This window comes from Centroberyx gerrardi, chromosome 12, assembly GCF_048128805.1.
Source record: "Centroberyx gerrardi isolate f3 chromosome 12, fCenGer3.hap1.cur.20231027, whole genome shotgun sequence".
Classification (NCBI taxonomy): domain Eukaryota; kingdom Metazoa; phylum Chordata; class Actinopteri; order Beryciformes; family Berycidae; genus Centroberyx; species Centroberyx gerrardi.
In genome coordinates, this window is record NC_136008.1 from 27,852,014 (window position 1) to 27,867,207 (window position 15,194).

General features: G+C 39.3%; 1 protein-coding gene across 1 annotated transcript; it reads right to left on the reverse strand.

Moving 5' to 3' along the window:
* Positions 1-301: 301 nt before the first annotated feature.
* On the reverse strand, positions 302-13,928 carry mal2 (mal, T cell differentiation protein 2). The gene is made up of 4 exons (XM_071913094.2): positions 13,806-13,928; positions 11,815-11,985; positions 7,182-7,382; positions 302-2,297 (listed from the first exon to the last, which is right to left on the reverse strand). Exons 1-4 carry the CDS (start codon positions 13,920-13,922, stop codon positions 2,226-2,228), a joined length of 561 nt encoding a protein of 186 aa, XP_071769195.2. The 5' UTR covers positions 13,923-13,928; the 3' UTR covers positions 302-2,225.
* Positions 13,929-15,194: the final 1,266 nt, after the last annotated feature.

Consider the following 15,194-nt stretch of genomic DNA (forward strand, 5'->3'; position numbering starts at 1 on the left):
TTTTCTAATTTGTGTGAAAACAAGGAAACAGTTTCATTAGATTATCATTAGTTCAGCACAATTCAAAAGAGTTTAGACAACTGTGTGAACTATAGAATAGAAGATAAGAATACCATAAAACCACGTCAAAACACTTTTCACGTTAAGAACTATTGTGAAGGAACAGGTTGTCCATACGTCTGATTCAATGTAGTTTTTTTTTTTCAATGCATCTGCATTGTTGAAAAATTATGGTTAACACAGTTAATAAATTCCATCATGATGCAAACACAAGTGCTTTTGTTTTCTTCAAAACCTTTATTTCTGTACGTCTACAATGCATTTAAAATGTCAACAACAGCAAAAAATCAAAACATCTTCCTCAAACCGCCTTTTTTACAAAATATTTTAAATTAATATTAACATAACTTAATAGCCTAATGCATACAAGAGTATAAATGCATCTAGGAATCATGTACGTGTAGCCAGTTTAAGATTGTTACTGATTTGGGCAATTTTATGATGCCTCAGTTATTTCACAAGAAGGATCACACACTAAATGTCCTCTACTTAAATGATCAGTCAGTAAATAATGATAAATATTTGAAATAAATCAGTAGGTGACAATGGCATGGCATATCACAGTAGCAGAGCTTTGGGGGATAAAAGGCCCATTTTTCATTATCATATTAAAACATTAGTTAGTGGTGGAACAGGGATTTTTATAAGTAATAATAAGTAATATTTGTAAAGAATTTGTTGGTTTGTTTAAGCCTACATACAATAAATGCCAGATGGGTGGGGTTAGCCACACAGGACAACACAATGAGTCCCATAACACTTTTTTCAGTCAACTTAGTATACTTTTCTGTAATCTACAACAGTGATTCTCAACCTTTTTCATATCAAGAGCCACAGACCCCCATTTGATGAGATTTTGTCTCTCAGACCCAAATCTGAGAATATTTTTGTTGTTAGATATGATTTTGTCCAGAATTCCATGACTATCTGTATTGTAGGTAGAGAGATAACAGTGAAACTATGATCAAAACAGTCATTCTTCTACATTCTCTAATGGTGTTAACTTCTTGTAAATGAAATAATGGTGAAGTTTAACAATTCATCAGTTTGCTGGGGACCTCCTGGAACCCCCTCAAGGACCCCTGGTGGTCCTCGGACCCCACGTTGAGAACCACTGACCTACAACCTGATCTGTCCTGAGGTGGTGAACTCCACCCATTTGGCCCCACAAAGCAGCTTAAAACAAATGCAAAGACTAATTTGCATCTAGCTTCTAACCCGACTGCTTCCTCAGGTATACAAACATCACAAAGTGACAAATACTCATTCAGAATGTAAAATAGTGACATCATGCCTAACAACCGTGTTGGGTGTACAGAGAAAACATTGCCAGTATTAGACGGATAAAAAGTGCTCACAATAAGAAATGAGAAACTTTGAAATTCAAATATCAAGTCACATTTTAAATAATGAACATTAAAAAAAAAGAATGTAATAACACACATGATCGTATTAAATCTAGGGTGAGTCTGAATAGATCTAAGCACCAAGGTAACTGGAGGATAGTGAAAACTTCATCTCATTGCTTTTCAGGGTCTTTCCAGCAAGTGGCGCCATCACATTGGATTGCTGTTCATAACCTTTAGTCAGTCATACATGAGCAATTTTTTGTTGTAGTGGAAATGGGAAATATTGGGCAATGTCTGTGTGGATAACAAAGGGGATAAAAGGAACAAAACCATAATGAAACAATGTAAGAGTTGACAAAATGACCCATCTACATTGCTGCAAAATGTTGTAAAAAAAGAAAAAACGGCTATTCTTACACTCTGTTTTAAAAGACCTTTAAGAATCCAGTCTGATCTTACTTTATTTTGAAACCAACCAAAATCCATTAGTCATAAGGATGTTTCAATAGTCAGAGTCCTAAGAGAACATTCTTGAATCTGCTCATATTGTCCAGAAATCTTCAATGATTTTTTTGACTGAGGCAGCAGTTTTGTCATATGTTCTTTTGCGGTGTGTGTTTTATGCAACTGCTTGCTGACATCAGTTTCCTCTCAAGAAATAAAGCTTTAACTGACCTGAACTGAACTGCACAGTAGTGTGGAAGTGCTCTCTATGAGTAAGAGCTCTGGACAGTGTGGCGGATGGTGTAATACATGATGAACAACATTATGAAGCAGTTGCAAAATGAGTCGATGTGGATAGTTGGTGCTGCTGGGTTACATCCTCCACCTCTTGAAGCCCATGAACATACTGCAGGCGTAGCATAGCGTCACCACAAAGGCAAATATCTGAGAAAGAAGACAAGGAGAGAGTGTTAATAACAGTCAAGTAGTTAGTCGCTGAGCTTGTAATGTCTTATGTCACTGACTTGTTTTGAAGCCTAGTCTTTGACTACAAGATTTCATTCAAGAGATCTTCATTAGAAGACAAGGACTAAGCATAATCCAGTGGTGTAGTTAAAGAGAAGGGTACACTCTATTCTGTAATGGAAAAATGCTCCATTAAAAATAAAAGTCCTGCATTCAAAAGTTTACTTAAGTAATAGTATAGAAGTATTAGCAGTAAAATGTACTGAAGTATCAAAAGTAAAAGTCGTCATTCTGTCAGAGTGTTAAATTATTGATGCATTAACCTGTAAGAAGTATTTTAATGTTGTCGTCTAACTGCTCCATATACTGTTGGGAGTTTAAACTCTAAAAAATGCAACATATTTTATGAGCTTATCATATGTTTTGCATGTAAAACCTTATTCTGTAAAGTAACTAGTAACTCCAGCTGTCAGATAAATGTAGTGGAGGAAGAAGTACAAGATTTCCCTCTGAAATGTAGTGGAGGAAAAGTAGAAAGTCTCACAAAATGGAAATACTTGAGTAAAGTGCCAGTACTTGAATAAATGTACTTAGTTACTTTCCTCTGCTCTATTGCGACTCTGCCATCCTGTGTAACCTACATATCACTGTCGGGTGAAAACATCATAACTTCAATTTTGGTGATTTACATGTTTTAACTTCAACTGAAGGATCCCATGGTCTTCTGCTGAAATCCTTATTGGCTACGTTTACATACACAGAGAATTCTGTTATTAACCCACTTACGCATGTAAACGTCATAACTGCTTTACAATAACACAGCTAGGCTCATATTCTGATTATGAGAAACCTGGTTAAGATGCCTGGCTTACTTCTGTATTAAACTGGTTTCTGTGGTTTCATTTTTTGGGGACCTCTTTTTCAGACTATTCTGTTGATTGATTTGATTGATGATGCATGTAAACAGCTAAACCCACTGAGCTGGTTCTTCAATAGTACTTATTGATAGCCTCTGAGCGAGAGAGCGCTGATGTCGAATCAGTTTTACCTTTCTGATTACAATGAATTTACCTTTCTGAATACAGTGAATTAGAACGGTCAATGGGGCCTGGACAGTGATCCTAAATTAGCACTCCTATTTTGAAATGGTGTGGATTCTAATGCAAACTGAGATTCTATGAGATGTTCTCCTTCATCAATCACTTCGCCACTAAAGTCACAGGAATTAGACATGGGGCTACATACACAAACACACTTGCATTTCATTCCTATTTTGTATGAAAAGATTCAGAAATTGCCTTTAAAAGCATTACGGATGTCAATGTCTTCTCCTTTTTGCCTCTTCCTCTCTATTCTGTGACCATACATTATTGCCTTTTAGGGATGGGACGATATGTTTATCTCACAATATGATTCAATACGCGATATGGGGTTCACGATTACATACAACCATGATACGATGTAATAAATAAAAGTTCAATGACAACACAGTCTGACTGTGCAGAGTTATGTTTATTTCTGAGCCACAAATCTTTCTAGCGATGGCATTGGCTGCTAGAATATAAACAACAATTTAAAAATGTCATTACAAAGTGTAAATAATATAATTTGGATGGAAAGCTTGTGAAACTGTGATGGTCAAGCGTCTCATTTGTGATTACTACAGCAGAATAAAATGGAGCTAATATCACCATTCATTTTTCTGCCCCACGATACGTACTGTCAACAATCTATCGCAATATATATATATATATATCGCAATATGTATATATATATATATATATATATCGCAATATATTGAATTTCAATATATTGTCCCATCACTATTGCCTTTAAACTTGTCTGTAGATGTCAGTGTATGGACACCAATCCAATACACTGAGGCACAAATGCATAATACAAATGAACAATGATGTCCATGAAATCATGGACATCATTGCCAATATGAGAGATTCGGCAGCTGGTCATGATGAGGTCAGGTCATGTTTGATCATCAAAATTAGTTCCTCAATTATCAAGCCATTGACCTATATCTTTACCAAATCTCTAGAAACTGGAATAATACCTAATGACCTTAAAATTGCTAAAGTAGTTCCTGTGTTTAAATCTGGAGACCGAAGTTCATTTAATAATTACCGCCCTATTTCTGTCCTTCCATGTTTCTCAAAGATTTTGGAGAAGTTGGTTTACAATAGAATGATGAAACATCTGCAGGAGTGGAACGTCCTGTATGAACACCAATATGGATTTAGGAAAAATTATTCTACAGAAATGGCTGTGCTTCAACTGGTTGACAAAATTCATACTGCTTTGAATAACAATGAATATGCTTTAGGAATATTTCTTGACTTATCTAAAGCTTTTGACACTGTTAATCATGACATCTTACTCCAAAAACTGTTACACTATGGTTTTACTGGAATCACTTATAAATGGTTTTACAATTATATTCATAATCAACAACAGTTTGTTATTAATGGATGGTCATCGGATAGTGCCATTTTAACATGTGGGATCCCACAGGGATCTATTCTAGGACCACTCCTATTCCTTATTTATATTAATGACCTGGCTGCAGCTTTGTCCTCCTTATTCCCAGTACTTTTTGCCGATGATACCAATTTATTTCTCTCACATACTAATTTCTCTGTACTTATGGCCAAAGCTAATTCTGATTTAGGAAATATTTCCAAATGGTTCAAATTAAACAAATTATGTCAAAAAATCCAATTTTATCATATTTACATCAAAAAATAAAAAATATTGTAAATCTAACTCTTGTCTCTCCATTGGAAATAACCCAATTACCCAGGTCTCATCCACAAGTTTCCTTGGAGTCCTGATTGATGAAACTCTAAGCTGGAAGAGTCATATTCGTTTTGTTTGCAATAAAATGTCCAAATCTTTTGGCATCATCGGCAAATTTCGAAGTTTGGTTCATCAGAAGTGTCTATTAACTCTTTATTATAGCTTAATTTATCCGTACCTCATATATTGCAATATCATTTGGGGAGCTACTTATCCCACCCACCTTCATAAGCTTTATATTTTGCAAAAAAAGTTTTGCAGAATTGCCACATTCAGCAGTAGGGCTGACCACTCAGCCCCTCTCTTCAATCAGCTCAAGATCCTATCAATTTTTTAACATAAATAAATACCAAACTTGTGTTTTTATTTTCAAAATTTTGCATCAGTCTGCTTCGCTTCCCTTGCCTTGTAAAGCATTTTTCCAGCCGAACGGTGATGTACACAACTTTAATACGAGACATGCCAAATGGTTACACCTCCCAATGTTCCGTACTGGGCTCTGTCAATTCTCTATTAGATATAGGGGGGCTCAGCTATGGAACAGTTATATTCAAATTGCATTTCAGTCTACTTCTCTCAAGAATTTCAAATATAGGCTTAAGACCCGTCTAATGAACCAAACTTAACTATCCGAACTGATCATATCTGACTATCTATCTTTGACTATCTTTCTCTCTCTCTCTCTCTCTTTTGTAAGGAGTTGTCTGAACACAAGTGTGCTTCAGTACGCACACATACGCCAAAGCACCCACACCCTCATTACATCATTTTTATTATTATATTGTATTTTTGTCTTTTCTTGTTTTATCCTGCCTACTTTATGTTTGCTTTTTGATCTTATGGTTGCTTGTTTGATTATTTTTGTTGGATTACATGACTTTTGTATTTGCTTATAATGCGTATTGAGGTGAGATTCCTTCTATAAGCCTCTAGGGGTTTTCTAAATCTCACCTGCACAATTTGCTTCTTCTCTTTTGTTGTTGTGTTTTTGCTGCTTTGTTTTATTGTGCAAAATAAAAAAAATAAAAAAATAAAAAAAACACAAGGCAGGTCCTCAAATCTGAGGTGGTCTGAATGTACATATAGTAGGGGTGTAACGGTACACAAAAATCACGGTTCGGTACGTACCTCGGTTTTGAAGTCACGGTTTGGTTCATTTTCGGTACAGTAAGGGGAAAAAATGCAAAACATAAAATTGCTTGTCGTTTATTATGAACTTTTGTAAACATCAACAGTTTATAATTTTTTTTTATAAAATTTTAAATGAAACAATAAAAAATAAAATATATAAAAATAAAATAGAATAAAAAATAGAATACTGCTGCAAACTACTACTAATAAGTTCTCCAATAAATAAAATATTCTCAAATAAATTAAACAAAATATAAAATATAATAAGAAATATATAAAATATAATAAAAAATATAAATAACTAGAATAATCTTTTCTTTTTTTAGGAAATGAACTTTTCCACATTGACTAAAGTGCAGCATTTGTTATTGCTTTGGCCCGATCTGAATTACCAGCGAAAGGCTGTTTAAATGGCGAAGGGAGCAGCGTTTGCACTACGCTCGTTTTTTTCCTTGCAGCAGTGATATTCACATTCGCGTGGTGCCGTTTCAAATGAGTTATCAAGTTTTGACGTGTTGCCAGAAACATACCCGATCACTACTGAACAAAGGAGACCTTAACGGTAAGGGAGGGTCTTCAAGCTCTGGCTTATCGTTTGCATTGGTCATGACGTTCGCTAGCCAGAGGCTAGGCTAGGCTAAGCTAAGCTAAGCGTGCTGTCTGTGTAGTGCGCTCAAAGTGCGAGGCGGAGACTAAACAAACGTCCGGTCCGCCACTTAATATGTTCGTGTGGGAACTCTGATTTGAAGTATGTTCCGCACGCAAAACAAGCCTACTAAGATTGCATTCGGTACACATCTGCACCGTACCGAAAGTCCTGTACCGAAACGGTCCGGTACGAATACGTGTACCGTTACACCCCTAACATATAGGTAATATAGTGTGCAATAACTTCCCAATTTAAAAAAGATCTACAGCACTCACCGTAGCTGCCACATTAATACTGTATTGCCTCTCGTCTAGCACGGTGAATATATTGCCCCGGGGGTAGGTTATACACATGACCGTTTCAGTGCTGTTAGGGGTCGGCTTGATGTGGGCTCCTCCATTAGCCGCTGTGGTGGCCGCCTCCAACACGAAGGCGGCAAAGTAGAAAAGCAAGGCTGCGAAATGGTACACCAGATCCTGGGGAAAAGGAGAGAGAATGGATTAAAAGAAATAAATAAGAAAGTTCAAGGGTTTCAGGTTGCGAGCGCGGAACGCCGGCACTGTGCAAGTTCCACTTCTCCACCACCCCAGACAAACTGTTGGGACTTGTTTTGTTCTCCTTTCAGTAGCTGGGGAACAAGGAATGACCAATATATCAGTTTTATCCTATTGTGTCGTTATCATAATGCAGCACAGATGTAGGACTTCTACAAAGAATGCATCTGTACTTCAGCATTCATATAATGAAGACTGACTCTTCTAAATCAGTGATTCTCAACCTTTTTCATATCAAGGACCCCTAATTTAGTCCACATTAGGGCCACAGACCCAAATGAGACCCTAATCTGAGAATATTTTTATTGTTAGATACAATTTTATCCAGAATTCCATGACTATCTGTATTGTAGGTAAAGAGATAACAGAGAAACTATGATCAAAACAGTCATTCTTCTACATTCTCTAATTGTGTTAATGTCTTGTAAATGAATTCATCCATTTGCTGTGGACCCCCTGGAACCCCCTTAAGGACCCCTGGTGGTCCCTGGACCCCATGTTGAGAACCACCGTTCTAAATGAATAGCAAAGCATAACATGGCAGATATAGCAAACATGGGAAAAGGTAGTGTTGGGCCAGGCCATGTGGTCAAACAAAGGAAAGGCCTACATGTAAGATTGAAAGCCTAAAACACCGGCCTAACAAGGGAATCAGAAACCTGAACTCTAGCCCACCCGCTGGGCTAGGACCTTAAACAAAGGAAAGCAGCGCCAAAATTCCAACAGGCCCTGAAGTTCACACCTAGGTGCAAATGGCTGAAACCCAACCTCTGGTCTCTCATTGGACGAGACTCGGGAGAACCCCGGGATGTCCCCATGACGTCACCAAGAGTATAAATTCCAGAGATACCTTTCCTCATCGCCCCTTATTGCGACCCCGTTGCTGAACAAGGTGGTACCTGAAACGTTCGAACTATTCTTTTGTTTAGCCGAGGCGCAGTCTTCAACTCGCGGGACGAGACCAGACTGTTTAGCGTTAACCATAACACTGTTGGATCCAGAAGGATTAGATTAGCTGTTTGTGCATCTAACTCCTTACACGCACTGCCGTGGGTAGCAGACCTGCAGAAGTGGACTGGAAGAGAATACAGCTAAGGACACTCCTTCCCTCCAAGAAGACAACGTAAGGATACGTTTCGTCAACCAAGTCGACTCCTGGCAGACATCTTCGCTGCCTACGAGGAAAGCCAGCTGGCCGTTGTTCCATGCACGGAGAGATAACGGTCCCGCAGATATCCTGGGAAAACCCCGGATCGATAAGACGGACTCAACCACACACCAATCACTCGAGAGTGATTCCCAAGTAAGAGGCTTTGGTTCTGGGCAGAGACTAGAATAGGTGTGTTAATTAAGCTTACTGATCAGAAGCTGTATTTGTGCGTATTGGGAAGCGCATCGGACCGCCGCGTCCATATTATGCTGTATGAATAATACCTCAATCATTATGCTTGCTGCTTAATTTGATTGTGTTGATGTGAAGCTGATTTGTGTTCAATTGCATGCCGCTGAGCTTGCATCCATGTTAGTAGCCACTGTATAAAGCCAATATACTGCCTTTTACCAGTTCAAAGACCAGTAACCCGGCGTACTATTTCCAAGTCGTACCCCGAGTTCCTGTGTGGTAAAAGCTATTGTTGTGTCTCTAGACGGCGAGTAGAACCTCTAGGTTTACCCTGAGTGTTTCCCCCTTTCTCTCTCTCTCTCTCTCTCTCCCTTACTAACCCACACACACACACACACACACCCACATCTCACTACACATTCATTGCTACCTAAGAATTAGATGGTGTTGGTTTAGCTGCCTAACTCCAACTCCATCTTGGTTCCAAAACCCCCTTTGTTCAAACTGCGCGGTCACAGCCGCCATCTTGAACTCTCGCGAGACGTCCCACTCACGTGGTCACGTCCGCCATCTTGCTCTCTCTCTCTCTCTCTCTCTCTCTCTCTCTCTCTCACACACACACACACACACACACACACACACGCACGCATCCATACGTAGAATAAGAGAGAATCAAGGAGAAAAAGTAGGAGAAGGGAGAAATGTGGAGTGAAAGCACCGTGGAGAGAGACAGAAAGAAGGAGAGAGAGAGAGAGAGAGAGAGAGGAGGGAGAGGAGGAGTGTCAGAAAGCAGGTTGATGAGAGTCTGCGTTGTGGACTCTGCGGGCCTGGCGGGGCTACAGGCGGGCCTACAGGCGGGCCTTTGTTGGGCTTTGCCGTGAGCTCATCATCCATGTCACTCATTGTTCGGCCGAAAACAAACAACACCACATGCCCGGCTGCCCCTGGGAGCGGGGCCTGCAGCCTCTGTCTGAGAGCCCAGACCCAGCAGCAGAGTCCTCCACAATGACGCAACACAGCATTTCTCTCATATAGGGTTACAGCTATGTCTGCACGCCCTCGGCTTTATAGTAGAATCCTCTGCAAAGACGTAGCAGGAGATTGTACTGTGATGCTGCTTTCAGAATAAAATGGAGCTAATATCACGATTCATTTTTCTGCCCCATGGAATTTTTTTTTATCCCTGTATAGACTCTGATTGATGATGTATTCCCAGGTCCCAGAACAAATCCTGACTTTATGGAACCTACTTATGACTCTGATTATTATGACTCTACTTATGATAATTGTCCGGCCTTTTTTTGGCCCACTGGACTCATGGACCAGGGCTGCTATCCCGGTGTTCCCTCTCTGAATCACCATTACCAGGTTTCGAAGACCTTCAAGTCACCTTGAACACACCCCTTTTAGTAGTTAATGTGTATTAAAGCGGTCACTAACGTCTGTCACAGTGACAGCCTGGCTGAGGTCTACAGTGGTATTGAGTCATACATGGCCACAGACGTCACCAGGAGATGTGGCTGGTTCAATTTACATAGTTAAGATGTTTCAGTTTGGCTGGGATGGGGAAGTGTCACTGCTTATCAGCTAGGTGTAAGGCTGTAACGGTGCAACCATATCATTGTTTGACAGTGTTTTGGTGGTGAGGTCATTATTTAAATAAGTTAATTCCAAGGAAGACACACAAAAAAAAAGTCACACAAAGCTTTGTATGATCATACAAGAATGCTGGTAAATAAATGAGCTGTTGAGCGTCTAAGTGTGATCATTTTAGTGAAGTAAATGTAAGAACCTATCTTTCAACAAGCAGCACTCCTTATTAGCTAATCAACAGCTATCAGATCATGCTGCTGCACTGCTGTTTGAAAATTCCTGCAGCATTAATGTAGAGTGAACTCAGGGTGACTTCTACGATGATTAGCACTGTAACTTGCTACACACACACATTTGGATAAGAGCCATGTTGTGGGTGTGATCCGGAGTAAGGCTATTCTTTTGTGGAATATCCATTAGCGTATCATAGCAGTCGTGCCAAAAATCCGACTTTAAAATAGTCGAGCAGCAATCAGCTTGACAGAAACTGTTATTTACTTTTCCCACATCAGGAGGAATAAGGTAGATAAGGTCAAACACCTGCCATCATCTATATGGATTATGGCCTAGCTTGATAGAGAACTTCCTGATGGATCACAGTAATGTCCTTTGATACACACACACAAGATGGCCGGCTTTGAATTTTCATAATGCTGTCATTGTTTCATGTGTGGACACTGGACAGTTCATAACACTCAGAAAATGCCGCTGGAATATTTAGTCAATTCATGCCGTTGCCACTGAACCACGTCTCCGAGCCTCGTACACCAAACAATGCCCGTTGCCACGACAACGTTATCAAACACTCCGGCAGCCATCTTAAGTGTTTGCCCTGATGAACTATCATACTGGAACATATTACAGTCAAGTAGCAGGAATAGCAGTGCGCTTGGTTGCCTCTTTTTTCAGGTTTGTGCTTTTTTTTCCCCAGCTAAATTATCATGCTATAATTTTAATTTGAAAGGAAATTCCCATTCAGTCTATTAAACTTCTTTTGTCTGTGACTTGGGTCGGGATGCACACACACACACACACACACACACACACACACACACACACACACACACACACACACACACACCCATGCTGAACTCCCTGCACATTGTTGAAGTACACAAAGGATCTTTCCTGGGTAAGGATTAACCTGTTGCAAGCTTTTTAATGGATAACTCCCTCTATTTTGGTTATAATCCATGTCATGTCTGAACTGTGTTTTTTTCTTTCTTTTCCTTCAAAGGGAGGATTTCTTTTTACCTTCCCTGCACATTGTTTTGTTCATATACTGCCACTGTCATACTTTAGTTAGTTTTGTCATAGATGGATAGATAGATAGATAGATAGATAGATAGATAGATAGATAGATAGATAGACCTGAGCGGTTTATGGACAGATGGATTAGCTCTTTCGTCAAAAGCCTACCAGGAAGTTCCAGTCGGTGTTGATGCGGTCAGCCAGGCCGGTGATGAAGAGAGCGAGGTAGGCGGAGGAGAGGAAGAAGGTGGTGACGGAGACGAACATCACCCAGCCCTGCAGCAGAGGCACCGGCACGTTGGAGGACGCCACCAGGATCCATACCAGACCGCCGAATAACTGGGGATGCAGAGAAACATTCATATCGGTCACAAGGGCAGTAGGCTTGGGCCGATATTCGATAATATCGAATATCGCAATATTTTCCACAATATTTGAGTGGGAGATCACAATTGTGCAATTTTTTTAACGTATAAACCTATAATCTACTACTGGTAGGATAATAAAAAACAAAAATAATTATAGTTGTAGTGAAAAATGTGTCATTTAATGGAATGAGCAAATTACATCAAATGGCCATTGTTTCTGCAATCTAATAAATGCAATCCAATTTCTTAGGCTATTAATAATAATAATACTAAGAATGATTATTATTATCATTATTATTATTATTAATAGCCTAGAAATTGTATGTAATTTAGAAGAAATAAAATAAAATACAAAAAGAAATGGAAAAAAATGGAAAAGACACCCCCCCATCGCAATATTACATTTTGGATATCGCCCAAGCCTAAAAGGCAGTATGAGTTTGATTGTATAGGGGAAATTCAGTTTACCAATGCTTATGGCAGAGTCTGCCTGGATCCATTCATATGTTGTCAGTTAACAGGTGAGTATATTTACAGGAATCGTCTTATGAACAGTTTATGGCACACTGGAGGAAACCACAAGGTGTAATATTGATATGTATTATATTTATTAAGGCCTGTAGCAGGCTGTTAAAGGGCATGGTGCACACAAAACATTTTATGACAGTGCAGACTTGACATCAGCAATGATTAATAGTATTTTATGATCGATATTAATATAGTCATGTTCCTTAGAAGAAGGAGAAAATACCTTAACATTAGCAACATGCTGTTTCGATAATGCCTATACTGCATGGTAGGGATGTGACGATATATCAAAATTCAATATCGCAATACAAAAATGCAACAATACATATCGTTGTGCAGAAAAATGAATCGCGATATTAGCTCCATTTTATTCTGCTGTAGTAATCACAAATGAGACATTTTTTAAATTGTTGTTTACATTCTAGCAAGCCAATGCATCGCTAGAAAGATTTGTGTCTCAGAAATAAACATAATTCTGCACAGTCAGACTTTGTTGTCATTGAACTTTTATTTATTACATCGTATCGTGATTATATTGAATCGTGAACCCCATATCAGTATCGAATCATATTGTGAGAAAAGCATATGTCACATCACTAACTTCATGGCATTAAAAATGGCTCCTTAAAACGAGGCCACCCCTATCCATCCAGTCCTTCAAACAGCTGGAAACAGGCCTATAGATAAGTAGTCATATTGGTGACTACTGGTAGCTTTGATGGGGCACTGTGGAGGTCACCTTGCAGGGTTAAAGGTCATGCACCAAATTATTGGAAAGAAGAGAGAGAAAATAAACCTGCTGATATAGAACAGATCTACTGACTAGGCTGAGCTATTAATTAATTTTTAATATTAGGAAAGGAGATGATGACACATTGGGTTAAATACATTTTTTTCCTGTACTATAAGAAACAGTATGTGTCTTGATCCCCATGTCCAGCCAAAGTTGCATTTGTTACATGTGACTTTTTTACGGCTGTCAAACTGTAAGCAATACACGCAGCCTATAGTGCAATCACTATGACAATCAATGCATTGACTGAAAACACTGAGTAGCCTGCACCATCATTAGGGGGCATACACAGTCTGTGTGTTATTACGAGATAACGTCTAACTAGGCATGAAGAACTAAAGGTCATTAGCCTTTTCAATGGTAAACAAAGAAATATAGAATAGTGCTTCTGCATGGCGCTACTTGATGTATTTCTTAGAGTCACCTGCAGATAAACATCAGCAATAAACTTGGTCTAAAAAGCAACTTACTATCTCTAAACAGATAAGCGCTCCAGAGTAGGTCCGCAATATTTCCAGTCCCAAAGGTAGAGAAATAGTTGGCGCCGGGAAAGAGGTGGCAGCGGGATTAGTGGCTGGTTCCGACATCTCTCTTCTTCTTCTCTCTCTCTCTCTCTCTCTCTCTCTCTCTCTCTCTCTCTCTCTTCTCTCTTTCTCCCCCGCTCTCTTCTAGCTCTCTCCCTCCGTCTCCCTCTCTGAAAGACACAGAGGGCTCAGTTCAACAAAGGACGGGAGCAGCGGGGAAATTCCTCCGGAGTCATGTGTCCCCTAAACAGGTCGGACAGGTGCAAGGGGCCACTCCCTGGAAACTGATGCTGCCTTTAGGTGCCTCACGTAAGCTCCGACATCCAAGCACGGAAAGTTGATGGTGACTCACTTCACCGTTTATCCTTGTGCTGGGTGATCCGCACTCCTAAAGGAAATAAAAGTATTCACAAGCCCATAAACCATAGTTTCATGTGCAAAGTACAATAAAAAATATTTTAGTGTACTATCAGGCCTTCATCAGTTGTTTTACTTTAGAAATCATTTGGTGCAAAGCTACTTTGTGCTGCAGTAGCAGAATAGAGAGAAGAAAATGCAGCCTATATCAGGCATGTAATTTGTCTTTTAATTAATTTATTAGCTAAAAGTTGTTTTCAACAAAGAGTGAAAATAGAAAATACATACATGTATAAACAGTACCAATTATTTACACAGACTCTTAAATAGGCTAATAACATTCATTTATTCATTAGCTCATTAATTTTGTCATTCATTCATTGGTTCATTGATTGATCGATTGATTGATTGATTGATTGATTGATTGATTCATTCATTCTCTTTACCCGCTTACTCCTTTTCAGGGTCTCTCTATCCCAGCTGTAGCCTATTTACCACTTTGTTAGGCTTAGCTTGTAATTATGGTAATTCTGACAAACTTGAAGGCAACAATACTTTCTCTCCGATTTTTTTTTCTTCTTTTTTAAAAAAAATCTTTATCAGTCCGTTGGAGCACTTTCCTCTGTGTGGGAGGGGAGCAGCCAACAGCAGAGGCCACAGCTCAGGAACAGCAGGCATTTGAATGTAGTGAGAGGGAAAATCAAATTGTTGAGTCACGATTGAGACTAGGCCTTCCTTCTTCCTTCTACACTGTTAGGAAAGAAATGAGGGCTGAATAACAATGGCAGGTGTACTGATTAACCTTCACACGCAGCAGAGAGGAGTTTTAAAAGTAAATATTAGCTTAACGGTGAAAGGAATTGCCAAGGGGAGAGCGCACACTACTGATTCCCAAACCAGCACAGCTAGCCTACATTCACTGTCCGGGTATAGGCCTGTTCAACCGAAGACTCAAATTTTAAAGGACAAGTCCTGATA

Coding starts and splice junctions, on each gene's coding strand:
- mal2 (XM_071913094.2), bottom strand. CDS start 13,922: ATGTCGGAACCAGCCACTAATCCCGCTGCCACCTCTTTCCCGGCGCCA. Junction 7,383..11,814: donor ACACCGACTGGAACTTCCTG/GTAGGCTTTTGA, acceptor CCTTTTCCCCAG/GATCTGGTGTACCATTTCGC. Junction 2,298..7,181: donor GTATTAATGTGGCAGCTACG/GTGAGTGCTGTA, acceptor CTTCTTTCTCAG/ATATTTGCCTTTGTGGTGAC.